A 15,225-nucleotide genomic window follows, 5' to 3' on the forward strand; every position below is an offset into this window, starting at 1 on the left:
TTATGATCTGGTCTGCATTGATCTGATCTATTGCTGCACATTTCCCTTTCTGTGCCCTCTGGGTTTCTGTAGTTTCATTTTCTTCTCGACGTTAGTTTCGCGCCAAAACTACCAGGACGTGGGGGAGGAAGTGCACTGTGGCTTTAAAATGGTCCGGTCACCAGATCATCATCCTGCTCACTGGCTTTTGTAAAAACAGCGAAGTTTAATTTATCTTTTTATTTTAGCCAGACAAGATGGACATGCACTCAAATGCTGCACATTTAAATCACATCAGTTTCTTAATATAATTACTGGTCCTTAACGATGGGACCGTCTGGGGACACTCCACGTGACGCTCCACGCGTGAAGCGGAGGCGCAGCGGCTCCAGTCGGAGCTCCTCTTCCTGCAGTGCCGCGAGCTCATCTCAGCAGCTTTCGGCCGTTTTACCGTCGTGTTCGTATGACAGTAAATGTATTTGAGTTCTGTCACGTCTTAAGCCTTTGTAAAGTGCCTAAAGATGATGTTTGCTGTAAATTGTTGCAATATAAAAAATTATAGTAAATATGGTCAGACTCGTCTGTTTGTCGCTTTATAACATGTTTGATTCAATTGCAATGAAAATGTGAAGTAAACTCACCTTTTCTCCCCTGATGTGGTCGTGGACATAACCTGCAGCTCTGCGCTCACCCGAAACCGAACCGTTATTTATAGTGACGTCAAAAAGAAAAGTGAAAGTACTGTGGAACGGTGATTATCGTTTCCCCCAAATCACGTGACTTTAAAGTTAAAGATAGCTTTGCTGTCAGTATCGTATTGAACAGACGTACACAAGAATTGTAATGGCAATGATATTTAAGGCCAACATTGCACAATATAAAAAAAGGGAAAATGATGAATGACTCAGATGTGGGTTCAGTTCCAGCAAGAAAAAATGAAGAAAAATGTGTCTCGAAACTGAAAATGGAAATGAGTGAACGGCGGCAGTGGCTCAGGAGTTAGAGCTATTGGACATGTGATTTCTGGCTCATGAAGTCAAGTGGCTTGGTGTCTGTGATGGAGGTCGGTTCCATTAGCTATAATCACCACATCACATTGTAGCAGGTACTGCTTAAATGTGTTAAAGGAAGTCAAAGCCACAGTCCTGGTTAAAGTATTTTATAAAATGGATCAGAGGGATCCGGACTGACTCACCTCATGCGCTCCGTTGGTTTGGCTAAAGAGAGTGACCCCAAAGGCAGACGCCATTTTGAAACCTTTGGCCTCAGCCAACGCTTCATGGGAGTAGGGGAGTTTATAGTGGTTTTGGTTTAGTTTGGACCTATATTATTAATTATTGAAATAGGAAGAGTGCAACAGCACAGATTGTTGATTATTGTTTGTTCGTATTATGTTTATGTATTTGTGTGGTTTGTTTAGTTGGTCTATGAGTGTTTGAGCTTAGGCCTCTCCTGTGCAGCCAATGGCTGGGTCTGGATGGAGCCGGCACAGGATACTTTCATCCTGGGCTCCTCATTTCCATGGGGGAAGAGCTGCTATAAGGAGGCTGTGGCCTGTTTGCATGTTAATGTTTATTTTGTTTGTTTGATTTATCCTTCTGTTGCTCACTGGGTGGAAATTAAAGCACCTTTTCGCACCATCTCTGCCGTAAACCTCCTGTGTCTCCATCCACTAAACGGTCGTTCCAACAGTGTCATCGGTGTGTGAATGTGTGTGTGCAAATACGTAGGTGATGATGCATTCTTAAGGCGCTTCAAGTATCTGTAAGGTAGAGAAGCGCAAAACATTTACCTTTTAAATAATAAAATCAGCATAGTGTAAATGATACGATTGGAGGCAGATAAAACATGTTCATCCCATAAAGTGCAAAGTCGAGGCATCAGCAGTTAACAGCTGGAATTTAATAAACAACATCTGCCATAAATATCAAATTAAATATCTTAACAACAAAAAGCTGGAGGTAAAAATTCACTTTTGTTCCTTTCTACACCAACAAAGGGTCAAAGGTCATGTAACAGGTTCAGATACAGTGTTTGCTACTTAGCATCATTCATTCATTCATTAATATAACACGTCATCTACGTCCATCAAATATAAAATGTGCAAACGTTTGCTTCCACTGTCCTACGTCAAGTAAAGTATTATTAGAATTAGTTTGTCTTCAGCTGCTCAGAACCAGAATCGCGTCTCAGCTTCTAGACTCGGAGCCGTGGACGTCCTGTGACGGAGCTCTGACCGACGGCAGACGCTCGGCGGCTCTCGCCCTCTCGGCCAAGAACCTGTCAAACTCTGGAGCGAAGCAGGAAGAGAGGATGAGCAGAGCTCCCACCGGACTCTGCTGACACCTGCTCACATGGATGAATGACCCACCTGCGCTGGTCACTCCGTCAGAGTCCTCGAACTCGTCGTACTGTCACAGATAAAAACACAGCGTCAAACAAAGTCTAAAGAACTAAATGACCACAAAAAGACATGAGGGATCAAGTCAGAGACCAGAGGATCAGCTCACGATCTGCTCAGCCTGACAATTGGTTTAATTCATTCACAACACAACCTGCAGACTCAACCAGAGAAGCAGACACTCACCTCGTCATCCAGCTCCAGCCATTTCTCGATATCGTCCATGACGCTGCACTGGCTGATGGGAATCTGAGGAGTCAGAGCAGTGACGTCAGTGGTCGACTGAAACAGAGCCACGAACCACAAACCACAAACACGGGTTCAACCAAAAACTGATGAATCAGAACCAGACGCGAAGCCACACAAACATGTGACGCATGCAAAACGTCCAGAACAAACAGAACCAGACATGAGACCAGGTGGAGGCGGACGGACCCACCATGCCCCGCTTAAGCATCCAGTCTAACGGGGGAGAGCAGCTGCGCGTGGAGGCTGGACTCTCCTGCTTCATGTGCACAGAGAACAGAGCAGAGGCTGTAAAACCGGCCCCACGTCAGAACCGGAACCGGAGCGTGGAGCCCAGCAGCCGCTGAATCGGCTGACTGGTTCTGAGAACTCACCGCTGCAGCGTTCGCTCGTCTGTCGTCCTGCGTCCGTCCGTCGGCGGCGTCACACTGGTCACTGTAACCATGACAACAGAGGTTCAGCATCCTGTTAACGCTGAAGATGATGAAGATGATGAAGATGATGACGAGCCTGAGAAACCACAAGTCTGTGCAGCCTGTGACTGGAATAAATGGTTTAACTTTCATCTCGTGTTTTTTCCATTTCATCTCATTACTGATGTTTCCGCCTCAGCTCTGATCCTTTGGTACTTTGTTTTCACTCAATGTTTCAGCTTCTGCGTCCTCAGACTCCACCCAGAACCCGAACGGCTGCATCTGCAGGTTTTTCCTGTTCCTTTCTCTGTGAATGCGACTGCTCCCTGTTCACACGGCTTCATATCTGCCAGTTTATCACGTGTTCTGGTTCTTACCTCCGCCTCTGCGTCTGCGGCGACAACGTGTCGTCTGATTCGCTCGTACCTGAAAAACAGCGATGACAGTGAAGTTCAGCGTTAAAGCGGAGCAGCAACGACAATAACGACGGTCCGGACTCACTGAGTTTGGCCAAGTGGCCGGACAGGCTGTCGGACTTGGAATGGCTGATGGAGCTGGTTCTGGTTCCGACACCCGAGGAGCTGACAGACTCGGCGCTGAGGTCGGCGTACGAGTGGCTCTAAGACCCAAACATTAAACACAAAAACATGTGGAGCTGCTCGGAACCAAAACTCAGAACCAAAGCAAAGCCGCTCTTTACCTTATGGGTCGAGTTCTGACCGTTTGTCATGCGCCGTTCGAACCTGTGAACCACAACAAACGGGTCAGTCGGGATCGGTGCTGGCGCTCGCCGGCGCCGGCGGCGTCACTGACCTGTGGTACCGGGTGAAGGCCGAGTTCATCTCGTCGTTGGTGGCCAGAAGCTCCTGGATCAGCTTCTCCTCGCTGAGCCGGGGCACGACCCGGGCGATCCGGTTCTGCATGTCCTTACACACGGTGTATAACTGCTAATGACACAACACACAGCGTATGTGTGGGCGGGGGTCGAGGGGCGGGCGGGTGGGTCACAGCGGAACCAGATCAGTTAAGGGTCAAACTCGGCGCGCGTGTGGACGGACAGAACCGGGCGACAAACCTCCAGCAGCTCCGCGTCCGCCTGCTTCGCCGTCACCGGGTCCAGTTGGCTCATCATGTCCGACATCATGGCCAAGTTGCTACGGACAACGCCGAGTTCTGCCTTCAGCTTCTTCACCTGGACCGCGTGACGCGGACACGTCAAGCACAGAACCGCCACCCTGAGCTCATCGGACCCATCAGAACCGTACTAACCTGGCTGGGAGTGAAGGCGCCGCTTCCCTCCGGGCCCGGTCTGAGCTCCGAGGTCTGTGGTGGGACGAGCCGGGCTTTGGCAGCAGGTCCGTTCCCTGGCGCCGTCTGGTGGGAGGAAGAGGACAGATGAGACCCAGCTGTTGAGCAGCGCCGGCCCATGTCCACCCACACGTGCTTCACCTGTTCTGGCGAGTACCCGTCCAGCTCCGTCATGGGGAAGTCCAGTCCCTTCCTCCGCAGGTCCTCGTACACCGACACCACGCCCGTCAGGTCCGGCGAGCTGCGGAACGCGTCGGCCCAGGCCTGGACAGAACCACGGGTTAGCAGGCGGAGCCGGCCATCCCCACTGCACCCAGAACCGGCCTCACCTGAATGATGCTCAGAACCCGGTCGTGCAGGACCAGTGGAGGGTCGTTCCTCGGGATGATGGATCGGACCAGAACCCCCTCTATAAAGTCCCGCGTTGTCACCAGGACGTGAAACCTGTAGCCGCAGTTCTTCACGCAGGTCTCCAGAACCTGGAGTCAGGGACACAATGGGTCAGAACCATTCTTATCCTGGGTACTTGGACCCGGATGAGGCAGAATACACCCACCGTCAGCGCCAGCATCACCTCCTTGAAGTTCTTGTTCCCCACGATCCTTTTCTTTATGGCTCTGACGGCGTCTCTGGGCCTGGAATCAGAACATGAGTGTCAGAACTGGGTGATGCTAACGAGGCAGAGAGACGAGACCCGGTACCACACACCCATCCTCCGAGCTGTTGACGGCGTCGCAGATCTCCATGTTGAGGGCCCAGTCCTCCGACGGCAGGCTGGAGCAGGTGGCGCCTTCTGTGGACACGGACAGACACGCTCTGCGTGACCCAACAATGTGTTGGTGCCAAAACAGTCCTGAGCAGAACCCGGAAGGACCCATGGGCATCCTAACTGGTCTGAGGCTACCAGAACCAGCTGCAGTAGCAGCTGGATCGGACCACAAGGGCCAGCCTTCCTTCGTCTTTAGTTACTGACCAGAACCCGAACAGGAGCTGCAGGTTCTAGACATGTTCTGACCCATTTGTCCAGCTGTCATTGCATCTGCCATCGTTCCTGATACCTGCACCTCCGACAGCAGACGTGACGGACGCTCAGCGTGTGTAGGAATCTAAGGAGAGAACCAGGAACTGGACTCGAGCCTCCCCAGCTTATGACGCAGAACCCTCCCTCATCCCGATGAGCTTCAGGGTCCAGTTCAAACCACGGAGCTCTCTGCTTTTAGTAATTAACGCTCTTTAACAATAATAATTATTATTGTGTGAGTTAACCTGGTTTCAAACAGCTACAATAACATGCAGTGACATTCTAGTAACATCAGACTATAACGTGCTGCGTCATTTCCTTTAATAATATTAGTAGTACTGTGTATTTGCCATCTGCCTCGTTGACACTCGCGCGAGCATCAGGCCCCAGTCTGATCTAAATCTAATTGGGGTCAGGAGGCGTCGAACCAACGGCTGAGCGCGTCCGGCCTCCTGCGCCCGCCTCGGACGCACCATTGCGCGGAGGACGCGTCAGTCACGCGTAAACTCTGCTGTCAGTCTCAATCAACGCGTCGTGAATGTCGATGTGCTGCGGGTCACTAACGCGTTAACGCGCATTCACTGCAGCGTCACGGCCCCGTCCGCAGGAGCGGAACCGTAACGGCGCGTCACGGAACCACGGCAGCTCACCGATCCGCTGTCCCACCGCGGTGCTGAACGGGTTCCCCAGCAAGAACTCCATGCCGACACCGAGCCGCGGCGGATCCAGCAGCACCAGGCGCAGCTCGCTCCCAGGCTGCCGCACAACAAAGTGGGGCAGTGGCTGTGCGTCAGTGTTTAAAGGAGCCGCAGCGCAGACGGACGCAGAGCGGGACGGCGCCCCCTGCTGGTGGTTAGCGCGTCTGCGCCTGCGCAGAGGGGGCGCTCAGTGTATTACAGGCCAGTGTTTTACGAAGAGCATGTTCATGACTGATATCACAGTTTTATCTACAAACAGCATAATGTGGTGATTTGCACTACTACATTTATTTAAATATCATGAAAATAAGAAAAATCCACTGAGTTCCTTGTGTTTTATCCTCCCGTTTTTTTATTCATATTCTGTTTCATGTAATTAAGTTTTATTCTGGTGTTTTTTTAATATTACAAATATAAAATGCAGCAGTGGTAGAAACGCTCCCTGCGCCACATGGAGGCGCTGTTTGACCCACGTGCCGATAAGAGGCTGCCTCACGTGGGTCATGAAGGAACCCGGTCGGTGGTTTGACTCCCAGCTTTTAGGGCAAGGCAGTAAAATCATCCGCATGCAGCTGCTGAGACATTTTTCTCTTCACTGTTAAGAAGAAACTCACTGAACTGAATTCAGACTGTTTAATGTGCAAAATCCTCAACTTTCCCAAACTGAGCCTTCAGCTCGAAAATGAAACAAACAAAATCCACTTAAAACAGGTGAAAACATGAGCCCTTAAAAGGAAACTAACACAAATACTGAGCTTTTACTGCAGGTTCTCCTGGAGCCGCTCAGCAGAACATTCAGTTTGTTTAGAAGCTGGTGTTCAGCACCCACCGACACCACAGTCCACACAGGAACCTGTAGAAGCCAGGACCGAGGCTTCGGTACCTGCTGACCCACACACACTTCAGTCGATCCACTGTTTCGGCTTCCGTCCGGACCGGTTCTTGTTGCTTCTGTCATCGCTCATGTCCGACCCGTCTCCGTCCTGCTCCGACTCCGAGTCGCTCGCTTCGCTGGCGTCAGCCGCCAACAGGCGGGAGTAGTTGATCCTGCGCTGATGAGGCGCCTGGCACTGGAGCAGAGGCAGAACCAGGCACCACAGCATCAGAACCAGCGCCGCCCCCCTGAACAGCCACGGCAGCCCCAGCCTCTGCGCCAGCAGGCCTCCGGCGAAGCTGCCCAGGCTGCGGCCCAGAGGCAGGCAGAGCCCGGCGTAGACCCGGCCCACGCTCCGCTCGGCGCCCGGCGCCGCCACCTCCTCGCTCTGGACGCTCACGGCCCACCAGAACGCTCCGGCGCCGACGCCGCCCAGCAGCTGGCCCGGCAGCGCGGCCCACGGGCCCCACAGGAGGGAGTAGTAGAAGCACTGCAGGGCCAGACCTGCAGCGCCCAGCACCAGGACCCGGGCCGGGCTCAGCAGCTTGGACGCGAGTCCGGCCAGCAGAGGGAAGGAGGCCTGAGTCAGCAGCGCCGCAGATAAACCCAGGCCCATGTGCAGCTCGCTGCTCCCGTGGTCCTGCATCTGCCACAGCAGGAAGTCGTCCACGGCCGATCCGGCGGCGCCGGCCAGCAGGGTGGTGGCGCCGCAAAGCAGCGCCCGGGGCGAGCCGCACACGAGCCGCACGGCCTTCAGCAGCCCAGCGGCCCGGTTCCGCTTCTGGTTCAGGTAGAGAGGCAGGTACGTGGCCACCGGCAGCGCCAGCACCGTCACGGCGCCGTAGGTGTAGAAGTGCACCGCGCTCCTGTGGGCGCCGTGGGCCAGCAGGCAGCTCAAGAGGCTGACCAGCAGACCCGCCGACCCGGCGCCACACGCGGCGCCCAGCAGGGCCCACAGCCTGGCGCCGCCGTGGCGGTCCGCAGCCTCCGCAAAGTCCAGGTACTCATACAGGCCGTCGTCCACGGTCCAGTCCAGAGGCGCCGACACCAGCTCCCACACCAACACAGCCATCAGCACCAAGAAGAAGAGCTGGTACCGAGGGTCCAAAGTCTGCAGTTGGGCCAGGAAGCCAGAGTGCACGTCCGACTTCTGGGCCACTTTAGTCCCCTCAGAACCATCAACCGAGCTGATGTTGGATGTAACTGCCTCAGAAATGTTGCTTGGTGTCATCGTGGTGTCATCGGACTCTGCGTTCTGCTCACCCACATCCTCTGCCGTTGGTGCGGTGCCGTTTGTAACGTTCAGTGTCGGACCGGCTCCCGGGTCAGACGTGTTACAGGAGTAGTTCTGTGTGTGCACGCCTACAGACGGGATGAGCAGCAGAACCAGAGCAGCTGCAGCCGAGCACACGAGCGACCCGCAGATCACGGTCCGGCGCCGGTCGTAGTGTTGTGAGAGCAGAGCGGCCGCCGGGCTCCACAGCAGCGTCACCAGGTGCTTGGTTCCCAGGACGCAGCCCGTCAGCACCGGGCTCAGGCCCCAGCGGCGGAGGCACAGGGTGAGGAAGGGGAGCAGGCAGAACCGGGCCCCGGAGCACAGGAAGCTGAAGGCCCCGGACAGAACCAGGGCCCGTCTGACGTCGATCTGCTTGTTGCTCGTCATCATCGCTCGCTTCTAATGAGGTTCACAGATGGAAACGGAGCAGAGTTCTCAGATGATCTGGGATCAGTTTTACAAAGAACAATTGATTCAGAATCAAACAACTTACGTTTCCTCGGTCAGAACAAAACAAGGAACACGCCAGGCGTCAGCTCCATATACCATAAGTTAAAAACAGGAAGAGGAAGAAGAGACGTTCACGGCTGCTCGGAAAAAAGTTTTTCTAAGATAGGCTCAAAGTCAAAAACAATATTTCCTAATTGATCACACAAAGACAGAAACAGCTGATACTTAAGAAAATTTAAACAAACGCACGGGTCGAAGTTGCCGTTTCCTGTTTTTCTGCATCCAACGTGTCTGCTGTTTGTCCACTTCTCTGCACCGAAAGCGGAACCAGCTGAACTCATGGCGCCGACCCGTTTCAGCCGCTGTAAAGGCAGCACAACGAGCGCTTTTGTTTCGTAACATGCGGAACAGACGCGGATCCGGACGCCCGTTACACCTGGAACACCTGTCTGACCCGACGCACCTGTTCTAGGACGTGGAGACGTGGCGCGCGCGTCCGGTCCGCATCCGCGCGCACGTCCACGTCACCGCAGGTTCAGGACATCCACCCGTTCACGGAACACGTCCCGTCGCTCATTCCTCCACCGCTGGCCTCGGTCCGGGCTCCAGGACTCGGTCCGTCCGTGTTTGGCGACGCTGGGCCGGTCACCTGCAGCGGGTTCGGGCTGTAGCGCCCCCTCGCGGCGGGGACGCCTCAGGCTCCAGGTGGAGGAAACTGTCCCTCCAGAAAAGATCAGTAACGAGCTGTAAGATGCTGCTGTTTGTTTTATGTTTGTTCCTGTTGCTTGTGTTCATGTTGTAGATGCTTTGTGTGTTTGTAGCGTTTAATCATTTGTTGAATGTGACACTGGTGTAACAGAATATTTATTAATTGTACTGTTCATTTACAGTTGCTTTATAATCATATATTTGATCTGTAACTCTGTCTTAACAATACAATAAAATATTAGTGTAAAATAATCAACGGTTGAATCAACTGCAGGACTTCAGGTTCAGCTCTCGCCACCGGCGCTGAAGCTCAGGGGCTGAAGCCACAGAACGTGTTGATGGGCAGCGACAGGACTTTGTCCAGGAACCTGCCGGGCAGGATGCTGCGTCTGGGGTCCAGGCACGGAGCAACTTCAATGCTGGGAAGCAGTGGCAGTAAACGTTACTATGTACTACTGGGAATGTACTGCTCTGTACTGCACTTTGAACCAGGTGCCGTTACCTCTGGACGTCGGTGAACTTCCTGCGAGCGTCTTTGTCCAGACACACGGAGAGAGTGCGATGCTCTATTGTTTTAATGGTGATGTTCCGAGTTTGAATTTTCTGTCATGAAATCCGAGTCAGACGTTTGATTGATTATAGTCTCTGAGTAGATTATAGTAGATTATAGGATAGTTTTCTATCCTACATCATAATCTAACGTTGTTGGATAATTTTTCACTTCCAGATCTAAAATGTTGAATTAACTTTAGGTTTAAAACATCAAATAAACGCGTAAAGTCTTACTGTGTTGAACTGTGGGTTCACGCTGTCAAACCTGACACTGAGGAAATCTTCACCTAGACAAAACAGAGCGTTACTTGTGGCCTCTGAGGGACTCAACCTACAGCTCAGACCCCGAGGCCCCACCTGGCGCCGCGGCCGCCGGCTCAGACCTTATGACCAGGCCGCACGTCATCGGAGCGTCTGCCTTCGTCACGTGCCGTTTGCTCAGCGAGGTCTGTGGGGCAGCGAGGTGACGTTAGCTCCAGTTACAGCCAGCGCTGCCGGCGCGGAGCGCGAAGGAGCTTTACCGCCGTGTAGCTGACGTTGATCACGCCTCCAAACGCGGCCACCGTTTGTCTGCGCGGCTTCCGAGCGGACGATTCTGCTGCTGTGAACAGTGAACGTTAGCTCACGGCCTGAAACACAGACGAGCTGCGGGACGGAGACGCCTACGTTTGTGTTTGAGGTGTCTGAACTCCGGCATCTCTGCCTCCAGCTGGGACACGAACACGTCCTCCACGCAGGCGTCACCGCGGCGCATCTGGACACAGGCGCTGCCGTTGTGAATTCACCTTAAAGCTGCTTTCATTAGTTTAATCGACCACTAGAGGGCAGTAAATGTGCAGTAAGTCCATTTAGTATCAGATGTTTCTGCAGGTTCTGATCATTAGGAACTCATTCTGCTCATTTGTTCACAGCTGACGGCCTCAGACATTTGATGGCAGAATTAGATTTGTTTTTGTGTTCTGTTTTCTGTACCTTCACAGAATAGACGGGCAGGTTGACCGGCTGCGTCCCACAGCGCAGGTAGTAGCACAGAGTGTCCAGCAGATGGGGAGACTGCTCCGGTGAGTCAATGCAGGAGATAAACCAACAGCCGTCAGACTCTCAGGACTGGACCCGCTCTGTCGCTAACGTTAGCTACAGCTGTTACCTCCACAGGGAGCGAGGAGACGGTCGCTCCCAGGCTGCCGATGTTGTACTTGTACCATGGATCCACTCTTTCCAGGAAACGGGCCAGAGATATTTTCCCGTCGTTCCGACTGGGGCTGTTCTGTGAGGAACATGTTTCATAGTGTGGTCATTGATATTTCACCAGCCTCGTAGCAGCCGGGGATGCTGACTCACAGGTGAGCGATGCCAGGGCTCCACAGCCGTCACTGGGACGTAGTAAAACTCTATGTTGAGCTTCTTGGTCAGCTTCAAGCGCTTGCTCTCTCTTTTTCTGTACAGTTGGAAAGAGAGTGAAAAGCTGAATCTGGCTGCTGGCGGGCGGGCGGGCGGGCGGAGAACAGGACACCAAGCACACCTGAGGGCCAGGTAGGCTCTGGCCAGCCTCCCCAGCGCGCGGTCGTCCCCCATCAGCACCACCCGAGCCGTGAGGCGCCGCGGTGGACTCCTCCTGGAGGCGCTCAGGTCACCGGTCTTGTTCTCCTCCCGGTCGACGCCTGCGCTGGAAAGCAGAGTGAACTTCTCCAGGAGTTTACCTTCAGAAAAAGTTGAGATGATGAGAAATGATTCTGTGCCACAAGAAACGTGGAGAATGAAAAGCTGTTTTTAAAGACTGACTGAGCTGCTTTTCATCGTTCCACCGGTAGAAGCTGATCCGTGGAGGCGGCATGGCAGCCGGCGGGGAGCCGTCGCTTCCTGTCGGTGCGTCTGAGGAGCAGAGGGGGGTGAAACAGCCTCAGACCTGAGCTCAGCCAACCAACAGGCACGCACCTTGGGTCCAGGCAGTCAGGAGCTCTTCCTGGATCCGCTCCAGTGTGTCCACGTACGCGGCCCGACCGCCTGTCCCGAAACCCTGCTCCGCGGCTGCCGTCACGTCCTGGAAGGTCTGCTCCAGCGCTCTGTCATCGAGAGCCTGAGGAGCACAGGCAACACATGGTTCAGGTGAGCCATGCAGGACAAAGATGCTGCAGGTAGATCCGCCTTCCTAGAACCGGTCGCTTGGATCAGTTTTCCGTGTTGGCACCAACAGCACCACCTGCTGAGGAGACTGAGGTCCTGTGGTGTGTGCAGTCAGACTCCACAAGCTGCTGCAGCTCTGTCCTGGGCTGCACTCTGTCCATGGAGGAGGTGGAGGAGAGAAGGATGCTGGTGAACTAGCATCCATCATGGAGAACCCTCCACCCCTGCACCACACGGAGGCTCTGAGCAGCTCCTTCAGCACCACACTGTTACAGCCACAGGCAGGAAGGAGCTGCTGCAGGTCACTGACATCACACTCACATAACACTACAGTGACACACAGTTGTCACGATCCATTGTTGTGCAGTCTCCACCATCCACACGATAATGGTTGCCACCGAATACAGTATGTAGGTATAGACAACATTGATGCATCATTCCTGCATAACGTATTACTGATGTATATAAGTATTCTTGACAAGTATTTACTAGTATTACTGTTGTTTCCTTTTGCACAGCTTTTCTACTGCTGGTGTTTACTTTTCTTTATTGTCCGTGATGCTGCTGCTGTAAACACAAACATTTCCCCATTGTGGGATTAAAAAGTCATATCCTAATGAAAGACCAGGTGACCAACACCTGCCTGCAGAGCCTGAGCGACTCTGGAGCTCTGGCATGTCGAGCCCAGCGCCTTGTGCAGCACACGCAGCACCAGAACCCTCTGGACCTCAGCCGCGTCCTCCAGTGCGTCGGACTCTAAGAACCTCTTCACGGATGCTTCCAGTGGAGCAGAGAACACGGCCGGTTCGGCGAGAACGAACACCCTGGAGAACACAAGAGCACAGGAAGCAGCGATGTGGATGTGAGGCGGAGTCTGGTCCATGGCGTTACCCACCTCTCCTGCTCCTGCATCAGGTTCTGCTCTGCCGTGACTCTCCTCAGACACAATGAGCCTGTGGAGGGAGGGGGGGGGGGGGTCAGACCGGGCCGGGAGTCTGGGTTTTGCAGATGTGACTGATCGTCCACCTGGTTTGGTCTCCTCCGTCCGGATGCTCCTCAGCGTGCGCTTCGCCACCGCAGAGTAGGGCAGCGGCAGACTCAGAGTCCTCCTCAGGCAGCTCAGCACGTCCTGCAGGAGGCCGGCGGGAACCGCAGCGCCCGACTGGACAGAGGCACAGCCGGCGGTTACAGCGAGTTAAAGCTGGGTCACAGACGCGTCCCAGGCCTGACCCACCTGAACCACCACGGAGTGGAGCGTGTGCAGCAGCGGGATCACGTGCACGTAGGCGCTGGTCTCATCCACCTGAAGCAAACACAGGCAGAGGCTTGAGTCGCGTGAACGCAGCCTCGCTTTAACGCAGCCTCGCGTGAACGCGGCCTCGCAGCCTCGCAATCTCGCGTGAACGCGGCCTCGCGTGAATGGCGCTGGACCTCCCACCTCGCTCATCCTCCTCAGCCTCTGCTCCAGCTCTGCGACCAGGACCCGGACCAGCCCGGCGCCGCAGGACGGATCCGTCTCCACCTTCTTCTCCAGAGTCCATCTCAGATCTGAATCAGAATCTGTTCCACACCATGATTTAACCTTTGGATTTTATGTGGCATTAGTTGCATTCAGGGTCATTTTGTTGTCGTCACCTGTGTTGGATGAATGTTGGCGGTTCATGTCTTCTAAAAGCTCCCGAACAGCATTTTGCAGGCTGGCGTCTGTAAAGTGAGATCACACAGGTCACGGACGGTTTAAAACTCACACCTGCAATGAATACACGTCTAGAAGCCGACGCCTCTCTTTTGGCCTGTTGTTGGTTCTGATGTGTTTTATTGACGATTTTCAATGGGGGTCGACCTAAACGATGGCGGGTAGTATTTAAGAATGAAGGGACACTGTGATTCCTCCATATGTGAGCATTCCTCCATATGATCATTTATTCCTCTCAGACGTCTCAGGGGACTGACGCCATGTGCTCACAGACTACAACTAGTGCTTCCTGTTTGTTTCTGTAGAGGGGGACTTTCGTTTGCCCCATTTTCTCTGGACACAGACCATCAATGTTTAATGTTGTTGCACATTTTTGCTGATAAAATGTGAAATATTTATAAAACGGTGGTAAAGTATCACTTTAATAACTCTGACTGTGGGAATCTACCTGTAGTCACATGATGAGTTCTCAGCCAATCAAACCTCTGCAGATCGTAGCTTCAGCTCCACTGGTCTCCACTGGTTTTTCTGAGCAGGCTCATTTCAGCCTTTATCAGCTTGTTACCCATGGAAGCGTGAGTTGCTGAGGTGATGAGCGATTCCTGATTTCTCTGCCCTGAGGGAAACTAAATGAGCTCTCTCTGTTAGGGAAGTGGCCTCTAAGATCTAACAAGTATCAAAGCTGGTCTCCCTGTGAAGACATGCATGGATTCATTGGATCTCTGCGGGGTGAGTTAGATGTAGGAGTCACAGCAGCTAACTGCTAACTGCTAGCCAGCACTGCTAACTAAGCTAGTGCTAGTTTCTGGGGTTTGAAGCAGTGTTTTCTACAAACAAGCAGTAATTACTCAAACACCTGATCGTTTAGAGCATGTCACTGTTTCACTGCTCCCTGTTGCTGACCTCAGATCAGCCTGTGTCTGCGTCTGTTTTCCACCTGGACCTGAACTGGTCTGTTGCTGGTTCCTGCTCCTGCTGATTGTGTGTTTATTTCAGTTCCTCCTGCAGATCTCCACCACCTCCGGCTCAGACATCTCAGTTTGGAGCATAGATTCTGAACCACTTAAAGTTAAGTCTACAACCGGGGACGCTGCAGGAATGAAAAGCTGACTCAGCTGTTCAGCTCTTTGCAGGTTTAACCAGCAGAACGGGTTCGTTCGCTGCAGTGATTCCAAGCATTGAGGAGGAAATCAAATCTTACCTGCGTGATCAGTCATCTTCGTCTTTTTAAAAATGTGTCTTTGTAACGTTTTAGTGTTTCTCTGCTGATCGCTGCATCTCCTCTCAGTAGCAAAAACAAAAACCCATTCATTAAATCTGGACTGAATGAGTGGAATAAAACAGCTGCTGGTGTAAATCAGACTAATCTAAGTTCTGAGCCGAGGTGCAGAACTCACCAAACAGTTCCTGCTTTGCTTTAGCTGCTTCTCCGCCTGTTACCTGTCAGACACTGTTGCTGTGCATGAGGTGTTTTGGTTT

General features: G+C 53.1%; 3 protein-coding genes across 16 annotated transcripts; all 3 read right to left on the minus strand.

Moving 5' to 3' along the window:
* Window positions 1–1,861: 1,861 nt before the first annotated feature.
* tom1 (target of myb1 membrane trafficking protein) lies at window positions 1,862–6,179 on the minus strand. 6 transcript variants are annotated; one of them, XM_029158670.3, is made up of 16 exons: window positions 6,019–6,179; window positions 5,056–5,140; window positions 4,904–4,982; window positions 4,677–4,826; window positions 4,489–4,611; window positions 4,309–4,413; window positions 4,115–4,231; window positions 3,853–3,986; window positions 3,740–3,782; window positions 3,541–3,658; window positions 3,417–3,465; window positions 3,001–3,061; window positions 2,820–2,885; window positions 2,567–2,629; window positions 2,351–2,390; window positions 1,862–2,269 (listed from the first exon to the last, which is right to left on the minus strand). In XM_029158670.3, exons 1-16 carry the CDS (start codon window positions 6,068–6,070, stop codon window positions 2,169–2,171), a joined length of 1,386 nt encoding a protein of 461 aa, XP_029014503.1. In that variant the 5' UTR covers window positions 6,071–6,179; the 3' UTR covers window positions 1,862–2,168. The 6 variants fall into 6 exon arrangements, with proteins under 6 accessions (XP_029014503.1, XP_029014505.2, XP_029014504.2 ...); XM_029158672.3 differs by having other exon boundaries at window positions 3,853–3,983; window positions 5,056–6,151; XM_029158671.3 differs by having other exon boundaries at window positions 2,820–2,882; window positions 5,056–6,150.
* Window positions 6,180–6,685: 506 nt separating this feature from the next.
* mfsd6l (major facilitator superfamily domain containing 6-like) lies at window positions 6,686–9,357 on the minus strand. Its single transcript, XM_029158622.3, has 3 exons — window positions 9,130–9,357; window positions 8,710–9,028; window positions 6,686–8,615 (listed from the first exon to the last, which is right to left on the minus strand). Exon 3 carries the CDS (start codon window positions 8,604–8,606, stop codon window positions 6,969–6,971), a length of 1,638 nt encoding a protein of 545 aa, XP_029014455.1. The 5' UTR covers window positions 8,607–8,615; window positions 8,710–9,028; window positions 9,130–9,357; the 3' UTR covers window positions 6,686–6,968.
* A 154-nt stretch (window positions 9,358–9,511) lies between these two features.
* pik3r6b (phosphoinositide-3-kinase, regulatory subunit 6b) lies at window positions 9,512–15,212 on the minus strand. 9 transcript variants are annotated; one of them, XM_029158587.3, is made up of 20 exons: window positions 15,144–15,212; window positions 14,948–15,027; window positions 13,686–13,754; window positions 13,489–13,610; window positions 13,285–13,353; window positions 13,077–13,212; window positions 12,946–13,003; window positions 12,694–12,874; window positions 11,862–12,003; window positions 11,709–11,798; window positions 11,449–11,626; window positions 11,268–11,364; window positions 11,074–11,193; window positions 10,899–10,979; window positions 10,593–10,680; window positions 10,448–10,527; window positions 10,284–10,374; window positions 10,161–10,213; window positions 9,877–9,977; window positions 9,512–9,793 (listed from the first exon to the last, which is right to left on the minus strand). In XM_029158587.3, the coding sequence occupies exons 2-20, from the start codon at window positions 14,961–14,963 to the stop codon at window positions 9,685–9,687; spliced, it is 1,881 nt and encodes a 626-aa protein (XP_029014420.1). In that variant the 5' UTR covers window positions 14,964–15,027; window positions 15,144–15,212; the 3' UTR covers window positions 9,512–9,684. The 9 variants fall into 9 exon arrangements, 6 of the variants coding, with proteins under 6 accessions (XP_029014420.1, XP_029014421.1, XP_029014419.1 ...); XM_029158588.3 differs by having other exon boundaries at window positions 10,448–10,524; window positions 14,948–15,196; XM_029158586.3 differs by having other exon boundaries at window positions 14,948–15,196.
* Between the last annotated feature and the right edge of the window lie 13 nt (window positions 15,213–15,225).

Source organism: Betta splendens, chromosome 8, assembly GCF_900634795.4.
Source record: "Betta splendens chromosome 8, fBetSpl5.4, whole genome shotgun sequence".
NCBI classification, from domain to species: domain Eukaryota; kingdom Metazoa; phylum Chordata; class Actinopteri; order Anabantiformes; family Osphronemidae; genus Betta; species Betta splendens.